General features: G+C 39.6%; 1 protein-coding gene across 1 annotated transcript in view; it reads right to left on the reverse strand.

Moving 5' to 3' along the window:
* Positions 1-905: 905 nt before the first annotated feature.
* Positions 906-10698, reverse strand: part of pitpnm3 (PITPNM family member 3) — a 189052-nt gene continuing 179259 nt past the window's right edge. Inside the window, exons 14-19 of the mRNA XM_037677586.1 lie at positions 6385-6501; positions 6148-6296; positions 5859-6008; positions 1736-1919; positions 1416-1544; positions 906-1249 (exon numbers count right to left, since the gene is read on the reverse strand). Of these exons, the coding sequence (XP_037533514.1) occupies positions 932-1249; positions 1416-1544; positions 1736-1919; positions 5859-6008; positions 6148-6296; positions 6385-6501 (1047 nt within the window). The 3' untranslated portion in view covers positions 906-931. The remainder of the gene's footprint in view (positions 1250-1415; positions 1545-1735; positions 1920-5858; positions 6009-6147; positions 6297-6384; positions 6502-10698) is intronic.

The raw sequence follows: 10698 nt of genomic DNA on the forward strand, positions 1-10698 counted from the left end.
TGTTTTTCAAACAGCAGAAGATGTCACAGATTCACTTGCAAATTCATTTTCTTGGGCAAATTTGCATTCAGTCCTGCTGGGGAACTGAAGCTAACAATAGCATCTGCTCCTCGGGTTGCCCTAGAAATATTTAAAAAATCAAGGGCGGAAGGGGGAGGGGGGACATTGTTTGCAACTTTTCCCACCATACACCCATAATAACTGTGATTTTTTTAGTAATGTGCTCCCAGAGTTATCTATAAATAAAAATAATAAGATCTCAGTCACTGCAGTGTATGAGATACGCCACCGAACATAACTTAATCAATATAGACCTTTATTGACTTCGCCAGAACTGAGCAGTAGAGAGCAAAATCAATCTGTGTTTGCGTCAGAGCTTTGTCGAGCCTCGAGTTCTCAGAGGCTTCACGGATAATGCAATGAAGTAAGAACTGAAAAGCCTTTTTAATCCCTAATGAGCTATTAATGCTATTATTGTGTTTTCTGTTGTTAACGATGCAGTAATTAATAATCTTAAGCAACAAATAAATAGATCTTTTTTTTAATTATCTTGCTAAAGAAACCTGTGCACAAAAGGGATCAAATGTTTTCCTTGCGGAATGTATATAATTTCATTATGTACACTTTTTATTAATTATTTCAGTCTTTTAATTGCTTTGTACTCTGGTGATGTCTATAATACACACAATCCTTTCATAATTTAAACATAAGGTTTAAGTTACTCAGAATTCAATCTTAGGGCCTCATGTCTAATTTGACAGTTATATCCTAACCTCTGTCAAATGGTTCCCTACATGTATTATTAGATGAAAACATCGGTCCAAACTACAAACATGGGACGCAAAAATGAAAATGAGATATCACCTTGGTTCGGACACTATGGCCCATTTCTCTTCCTCTTCTGATTTCCTCCTACAATCCTTTCTCGATGTCAGGGAGTGGTGTCTCCACGATGGATGGAGGCCCGTCCCCATGGCCCTTGCCCACCACCTCCTCCACCGTGGTCTTTGTCTGACTCTGGCTGGCTCTGGGCTCGCTCTGGTTTGGGGTTGGGCGTGCAGGGTGGGTCAGGCTGCTGGACTGACATGGTCCTGCGCAGGTGGGTGCGCTTACACAGGAAGTCGGGCTTGGCCGAGAGACCAAATGAACCTTTTCTCAAGACCATGCGGACCGAGGGGGATTTCTTGGGTCTGGCTCTGTGCCCAAACTGGAGCGTGGAGAGGTGTGCTGCATATCCCTCGCTCAGGAACTACACACACACAGAAATAGTAAGCAGATCAAACACACAGTGAGGTAAGAAGATTAAAAGCAAATGAGGAGAAAACCAAAGCTCTTTAAGTGGGAAAACCAAGAAAGAAGAGCCATGAAATGTCAGTAAAGAAGAGATAATGGACACAAATTTAAAATCCAGCTACCTGGCATTGATTCTGGTACTTCTTTGAAGGTCTTCCAACAATATAAATCTGTGAGGGGTTCAGGCCCAGCATGTTGTAAACAGAGATGTCCTTCATGGAGCCATAAGAAGAGTTGATCTTAATGTGACACTGGTAAAAGAGAGAAAAGAAATACAGAGATGCGTTTGGCATTTAAATGCATCGTAACCCAACGCTACAACGGCAGTGAGCGTGACGAGAGATGCACAGAGCTCATTGTTAGGCTGGGAACAAACTGTAGCTCGCGCCGTAGAGCAGAGATTAACTGCCCCGCTAATGTCAGAGTGAGGGTTTTTTCTTACCTCGTGTATGAGGTTTCTGAGGAAGATGGTCTTCTGTCTCAGGGGATCATGTACCAGGCCTTCTGAAAAGAAGATCATCCCGTGGGGGAAGTTGTGCTGCGAGAGCCACGACACCACACGCTGCTTCTGCATATCAGGCCGGCCTGTGATGTAGATGATGAGATACCCGAGGTCCTGCCAGTGCCTGCATGTGAAAACACATAAAAATAAACATCAAAGCGATTTGTTTTTAGGGTTCTTTTTTAGCAGTATCCCTGTTAATTCAATTTAACTTGTAACATAGTAAATAAAAAAAACAAAAAAACATTACTGTATATTTGAGTTTTTATTTGAAAGAAAAAGCACTTCATTTCTCTTTTTCAAATAGAAATCAAACAATGCAGCATAAAGCTACCGAAAGGTTAGGAAAAAGATTTTTTTAGCAAACAACGTTTTGTGTAACCTTGAAACACTTTACACGCTACTCCTCAGTGAATTCTGCATTTCCTCCGATCGATACAAAGGCTCGATGACTTAATCCAGTTCATTTATAAAGAACTGTCAGCTAGGACAGACTTTGCCCAGATAAGTGGGATGATGTGACTGGTATTGTGGTGCATTCAGAGCACATTACTCATTTTAAAAGGCTGATTCAGAAACCAGCTGCTGTTGGTGATGCCTTCTGATGTTCAGTCTGGTTCTGTAGAAAGTTTATTTGAATCTAGTGCAATTGTCTTAAATATGTGGAAAAACACACCTGAGGAATTAACAAATGCAACCTCAAAATTTCAACTGCATCACAACCATTGAAAAACAGCATGTTAACTATAATCAGAACAACTCTTGCACAGCCATGGTAATAGTTATATCATCCGAAAAGCAGCAGTCAGGAAGAAAACTGCTTAAGAAGAAACTGCTTCTGATTTAATGTATTTTTTTCTGTAAAAGTCGCACCTTTGTGCATAAATTTGCAAGTCCTGTGACTTATACACCGAAGCGACTTATTTACGTTTTTTTCCCCATATTTATATTAAAATTTTTGGCTGAGATCTGACGATTTTGTTCATTTTGACATGAAAAATATTAAACATTACCATTTGCAGCCTCTAGAGGGCCGTCAAGCATTATGGCAAGCCAAGTGTCTCATTAATAGGTAAAAGTGGTTATTAATGAGACACGGGGCTTGCCATACCAAGCCACCTTTGTCTCACTCCGGAACTCATGGAACAAACATCAAATCAGCTGCATTTTGTCACACTGCCCAGGTGAAATGCAGCTGATTTGACCATTAAAGTGCATTTATTAAGGAAAAGTTTAAATGAGACACAGCTTTGCTATAATGTCCAGCAAACAAATAATTGTTTTTAGCTGGTTATCTTGTTAAATTTTGAAGAAATGCACGAGTCCTCCCTTTGTGCGCTCCAGCAGCTGCAAATTGATTTTTGAAATGCAGCTGATTTGACGAATATAGTGCATTTATAAAGGAAGAGTTCAACTGTTTTGTTGTGTACTGAGGAATAAGTGAGAACCCCATCAGCCGGCACTGGAATGGTATAAAACACAGTCTAAAGCAGCTGGGATGAAGATTGGCACCTCCAAGCCTGAGATCACAGTCCTCAGCTGAAAAAGACTGGATTGCCAACTCAAAGCTGGGAATAGACTTTGTGGAGGACTTAAAGTATTTCTGGCTCTTGTTTGTGACTCTGAATAAAACTGAGTGGGAGACTGGTACACTGAGGCAGACTCTTTAATGTGGTACTGGTCTGTTGTGGTGACAAGACAGCTGATCCAAAAGTTAAAGCTCTCGATGTATCAGTTGATCCATGTTCCAGTCCTAAACTATGGTCATGAGCTGAGGGTAACGACCAAAACAACACCACCACAAGTACAAGCAGCTGAAATACGTTTCCTGGAAACCATTAAACTCATCCTCAAGGAACTCAGGAAGAGCTCAGAGAGGAGTTGATGCTCCTCCAAAAGAATGGTAAGGATTCTTTCCTGAAGTTTTCTGAAGGAGTTTCAAACATGTCTCATCAGGCAGAACCTTTAGTAGATGCACTGTAGGACTAGCTGGAGACATAATATATAATAACTGGCCTGGAAATACCTCAGAGTCTGCAGATGAACTGAGGGAGGTAACTGAATCTGGAGATTTCCTTAAGCTGTAGGAAATGTAACTCTTTCCCAGATAACAGTAGAATATAGATGTATGAAACAGTTGTTTTGTCCCTTTATGCCTGTGGACCCGTCAATGAAAAGTAAACTGTAAAACCAGTCAAATATCTATCTTTGTGTTTTTATAGCTGCTTTACCAGTGAAAACAACTTACATTAGATTATGTAGATTAGTATTATTATTAGACTATCAGATTATTTGGTGCAGCTGTGGCTAAGTGCTTAGAGCAGTTGTCCTCCAATGGGATAGTTGGAGTTCGATTCCACCAGCAGTCACATGATGGTGTTCCAAGACACTGTAGAGGAACATATATCTGTGATATATTATCCATAAATTAAACGGATTCATTCATTTTTCTGGACTGAATAATATCGTGCATTGAAATTAAATGTGACGTGAGACGTTAATTTTCTTTGACCCATCAAATGAATGCGGTCATTTATTAACAGAATCAAAGTTTAACATCACACATTTACATTAATTTGGCAAATTGATTTCAACAACAGCTTAATTAATTAGCTTTACAGTCAGGAAAACCATACGGCCATGATTTCCCTGCTCCACAACAGATATTTCTGAAAATATCTGGAATGATTTACTGGCAAGATAGAAGAGTTTAAAGATGGGAATGAAGGAGTTAAAATTGAGAGAGAAGATGGATGAGGGGTTGTTATGTGTCGGTATAAGAACGGCACGCTCCGTTAAGATCTCAGCTTCCTCCTCGGTACACTTAGGTGGTGTAAATCGACTCTTTACCTGTAGCAGGTGTCTCCACTGGTACGGAGTTCCATTTAACGCACCCTTTCAGCGTCTCCGTAGGAACAGCTGTGAATTGTCCGAAGTAGTGACGGTATTCCGTCCGACACAGGTTCACCTCTCGGTTGGGCTCACATGAGTTGTGAGTCTGTCAGAGTTCCACTCAGATGTGGAAGATTTCATAATTCCCACGAGACTCGGAAGAACTCCGGATCATGTCTGGACCTCCTGTTTTCTCCAGCACCTTTCCTGTTCGGTTCTGCACTCCGAACTGAACTGCTCTCCCACCGCACTCGACTGGCTGGAACTAGGAAGTGCCGACATTTAAAGAGTTCTATTTCCGGTTCATTTGGGAAGTTCCTGATTGGTCGATCGACCAGACAGGGGTGTGTTTTAGTGATGTAAGAGGTTATTAAAAGTCAGAAAAACAGAAAAATTGTTTTGGAACGGACAGAAGATGTTTTTGAGACAGACGAGAGAAATGTTTAGGCGAGTTGGGGGAAAACAGGTGCCAGCTTCTCTATTTACGTCTGAGAGGATATAAAAACATGACAGTTCGTTCCAACAACTTGTTCTCTTGCCTCCAACCTTGGACCAACTTACACTTGCTCATTCCAGACAGAAAATCAGAAAATGCATGAATTACTCCGTAACACATTCTAACTTGATTTCTACTTTGAATGAGGATTAAAAAAATCACTAATACTGTTTCACAGTTGATTTAAAATGAGTAGTTCACTTCAACATTTAAAAATGGTTTGAACTAAACACACTTTGATTATCAAGACATTTGTAAGATAGTAATGATAGTAGAAAAAGAGAGTGTTCTTTCAATTGATCAGTGCAGGACAAGAGAAAGTCTCTGGATGAACTTAATCTTGTGTTTCTGGACTCAAATCAATGAAATACAGTTCTTGTCCCAGGAAGGCCCTCAAGGCCAGATTTGACCTGAGGCTTAGTTCACTACAACACCAAACCCTTCATTGCCTCTGATGTGTGTCCCATCGGTGTATGAATGTGATAAAGCATTGATTACTCTTTGTATAAACATAGTAGAGTGCTGTATGAATGAGTAAATGAGGGCACAGATTGTGTTGTAAAGAACTTTGAGTATCTTGATAAGATAGAGAGGTGATATACAAGTTCAGTCCATTATGTACAGTTAACTGTTTTAACTCAAACCAACCGAAACTCATTTAGAGCCTTCAGTTACCTGACAACATCGACAGCTCCAGGCCGGACTTTGGGGTCACTTCCCATGATGGACACACTTGCAGCAAATGATCCATCGATGCTGAAGACCACACACTCCATTCCCCGTGGCAGCACTGTCAGATACGCCTCAGCACTGGTTTGATCTCCTCTTTGGGTTGAAAAAACGAGAAAATGCAACCACAATATAAGCTTATTGGGTGTTTTTAGTAAAAATGCTTGGTAACACATTTTTTCCATTTACTGTGTATTCTCATTTATTAAGGTCATTGTCTTCATGGTTCACTTACTTTACAACCATTTTAACTGGATACACTCCAAGGCCGAGTCTTTTGCTTTTCAGTATGGTGTATGTGACTCTGCCACTGCTGTTGGTCACCTCTGTGTCAAAGTACACCCACCGGCCAGATTGTGGTTGTGTCATCACCAGGATGTCGACCTGAGAGGATCATCGTGGTTCAGAGGATACTGAAACTAATGTCAGCCTCTACCAGCAGTGATAATTCAATGACGCTGCAGCTTCTCACCTTTTCTCCGGTTAGAGTGACCATGTCCAAGGGACCGTACATGAAGCGACCCACCAGAGTCTGGGGGCCGTCCTCAATGGCGATAACGTCATTCACCCTGTGGTTGGCAGTGACGTTCTGTGGTTAATGACAAGAGTCACAAAATCAGTGCAGGTAATATCTTAATTATGCAAAACATAATAAAAAAATTAATCAATTGCAACAACAGATAATGGGAGCAAATATTTAAAATAAATACATTTAATTTGTTTATTTCTGGTTTGACTTGTTTAATCAAACCAGGCGGCATGATGGTGCAGTTGGTAGAGCTGTTGCCTCTTAGCAAGAAGGTTGTTGGATCAAATCCCTGCTGGGGGCCTTTCTGGTTGGAGTTTGTATGTTCTCTCCGTGCATGTGTGGGTTTTCTCCGGGTACTCCAGTTTCCTCCCACAGACCAAAAACATGCATGTTAGGCTGATTGGTAACTCTAAATTGTCTTTAGGTGTGAGTGAGAGACTGAATGCTTGTCTTGTTTGTCTCCATGTGTCCCTGTGATGGACTTGTGACCTGTCCAGTGTGTCCCCCACCTCTCGCACACTGACTGTTGGGCACCAGTGACCTCCGTGACCCGAAAAGGAAGAAGCAGGTAAAGATAATGGATGGATTAGTTTAATTTTGAAAATTTTTATTTGTTGATTCCTTGTATTTTGTTGTTGTTCAGTGTTGGAAAAAGTTTTGTTTAGTTCAATTTAACTGCATTTGTAAAATGCCCTAACATAGTTAACATGTATTTTACACGCTGATAGTGTTATTATGCTAAATGTAAAATAGTTTTGCTCAGTGGTTTAAAACCATGTGCTTTTACATGATGCCTAATTTTGGCACAGCTACAACACCATGTCAGACACTTCAGAGGTTTGTTCTTAATAATTTGTATCCAATATTCCTGGTGCCCAGTTAAAATGAGTGGGATCCTAAAAGACCCAATTTTTACCAACTCTTACAATTTTGACATGAAGATAAATTTGTTTAAAAGTTTCACATTTTATGTATATTTACCAAAAAATAGTCGTTGTTTTTAATCTATCCTTCTTCAAATGCTGTGGTTTTGCATTTACAATAATTTACTGTTCCCATTTTATCAATTGGTTTAAAGGAAACATTAAAAAAAACTTTGCTCAGTGTAAAAAGAGGAAAAAAATAGAAAAATTTTAAATACCATTTGATACTCAAAATAATCTTGTTTTGTTTATCAGGTATTGTGGCACGTCTATAATATAACTATAACTACAAAAATAATTGTTAGTGTTGTTTTTTTTATTTATTTGTATTTTTATTGTTAACATGAAGAAGTTAATATTTTGGTTTCGTGGTTAAAAATATACGTCTGCTGTTGACATGGTTCGTTGTTTCTGTTTTCCATGTCACCATCCACAGCTGATCATATTCTAATCACCCCAGGTGCTCCTCACTGTCTCATTAGTGTCAGTACTGTATGTCTTCACCCCTTTGGTATCCGGGCTTTATCCTTCCACGGTGTATGATCTGTGTCTGCTCCACCTGTCGTATCATATTTAAAGTAAGTTTTGCTGCCCCGTCAGCATTTTGTTTTATTCAATAAATTATTATTTATTTTCAATATCGAGTCCTCCTGTTTTCCTGCGCGTGGGTTCGAACATTAAACTGCAGATCATGACAGCTGTTTTATTAAAGGCATCAGATTGCTTCTTTTTTACCTGCTTAAAACAGGCCAAGTTTAATTGCGCATCCCTCAGGCCTGAAACATTAACTTAAATCAACAATTCAAACCTAAATTAAATCAGGTTATAATGTAAACACATTAACACAGTCTTGTCCCCAACAAATGGTTTCTAATGGTGCTTTTGGTGACCTTCTATTGGACGCCCCAAAAATCAAGGTTCCACAAAAGTCTACTGTCCTTCAAGGTGTTCGTCTTTACAGAGCTTTCACCTATACACACAGTAAGAGCCAAAACAGCTCAAGTTTTGTTCTGTCTTGATGCGTTTTATTTTAAAAATTCCAACTCTGGCCAAATAACCCAAAAGAGTTCACCGCAAGTCATCACTGACAATTGTGTTAACTCCTGTTTAAGCTTCCGTGTCTGCTTCTTGTTTGAATTTTCTTCAAGTGAGCCTGCAGAGAAACGTTAATTCTTAAATCTCGTTTTGCTGAGACAGCTGCATTTTATTAGCATATTATGAGCGCACTAATGTATAATTCACAAACTTGGTTGTGCGCCACCATGGCATTCATTTTACATTCACGACCGACTCTTCTTTCAGCTCTGTACCCTTCACTTTATCAGACTATAGTTAGAAACACTTCTGGTCTATTTTAACATCTTGCTTTTCTCAGAAATAGTCGCTCACTGAATTTGAGTTCTTAGATTTCCTTCCACATCACTGGAGATTTGCGTATTAGGCCACGAATAGATGAAACAGTAAAGTATGAAACTGGAGGAGTGAATCCAGCTGCTGTTTTGCCCCAAAAAATAAACTTGTAAGTGACAAGTCAGTTGAAAAAAAAAGTGCTGTTTATTAGGCTTATTAGGTTGAATAACACTTTGGATATAACTGAAAAAACCTGTCCGTTTACATCTTTATTGCACTGAACAACTGCTCCTGAATCTCGCTAGCAGAAAGGAATTGATCTTGGAGAAGTTTGCAAGCTCGGCTTGGCTGCGTTGACCACAAATTTGGCTGTTTGGAGTCGCCATTGAGATGTACCAGTGAGACTGTAAGGCAGATGGAAAATAATGGAGACGGCTTGACCCAAAACAGCTGTTATCTGAATCCGTGTCAGCCTTGGAAGATTGTCTATCTCAAATTCTTTTGGATGTTGTACGAACAAGATTCTCCCTACCCATTCCCTTCCCCGAGGACATCTGTGGACCTGTATCAGAGCTCTACTGAGCCGGCTGATAAACATTGCACCATCACTTATTAGGTCTATATATATTATTAGGACTATCTGAGACAATGTTCATGGACTTACTCCCCTCAAACTCACCTTCGCTGGCCTCATATGTCTTATGTCATCTGTATGTTGCTTTTTTTTTTGTGCTGAGTTATTTTTACAACTTCACACTGTGTCCCATTAGCGAGATATGATTTTTTTTCTACCTCCTCTTTCCTTGTGTTTCCCTTTTTGTTATCTAATGAAAAGGGCAGCGCCTCCCATGAGGCTGCAGCCTTAGGCACCCCGTCCATCTACCCATGCTTGCCCTTTTGTTTCTTTGGACGGGCTGTACTGAAATGCAATTTTGTTGTGCTTCTGTGCAATGACAATATATTTGATTTTGATTCTAAATGAATTATTTGAGTTGAGTTTTAGGTTTGGTCAAGCCAGCTAATAAAAAGAGTAGCTGTGTTCAGTTTTTTGGTGGTTTGTAACCGTTGGAGACTAATTCAAATTTGCTAAAAAAAAAAAAAAAGGGGGGGGGGGATGGATTTCCTATTTTGCGACCACTGAACTGTACAGCTGTAGTTTGGGGAACCAATTTTAGAAAAATCATAGGTGATTTATGTGTGAATGGTTTCTGGGTATTCCAGGTCGTACATATTATTTCCCTGCCAACCTCCATCCGTTTTGTACCTGCCTCAGCTCGCTTGGTGCCCACCGTGGCAGCCAAAGCAAGTTGCAGCTTATGCATTTGTTTGTCATGCTCAGAAACTAAGGCAGCAGGGAAGAATGTGGTGTCACATCATCATAGGATTAGATAAAAGTGCAAAGGAAAAAGCAGACTTTGAAAACCGTTATTGTATCTGTGTATATTCTCAGCAATAAATCTACTAAAAGGTTGACATTCAGTTTCTTCATCTGATCGCAACAGAGTTTGTGTCAAAGTTTAAGCAGCTCAGTGAAGGCAACTGGAGCCTTTTTTCATTCTATTTATTTTAACTCTTATGGCATGTGCAACTTTTTCCTCAATAATTTTGATGTTATAGTGTCTTGTCTTTAGGTTGAGTTCATTTAATGCCTTTATTCTTGTGGGAAAAAAGCCTTTGTTGCTAATATAGTTTTATTCATTTGTTTGTTTTACATAAAACTACAATGCACATTGGATGTAACAAAAATTAGCGCACGTCAGGCTTACAAGTCAGTGGCGTATGGTAGAAATAGTGCAAAATCTGTGAGGAGTTGAGAACTCTTAGCAATGTATTTAAGAAGTTGCAACCTTTGTGTTATAGTTGTATTATGTATATATATGTATATATATATATATATATATATATAGATGGATGGATGTATGGATGGATGGATGGATGGATGGATGGATGGATTGATGGATGGATGGATGGATGGATGGATGGA

Source organism: Nematolebias whitei, chromosome 6, assembly GCF_014905685.2.
Source record: "Nematolebias whitei isolate Nwh7 chromosome 6, NemWhi1, whole genome shotgun sequence".
NCBI lineage: Eukaryota > Metazoa > Chordata > Actinopteri > Cyprinodontiformes > Rivulidae > Nematolebias > Nematolebias whitei.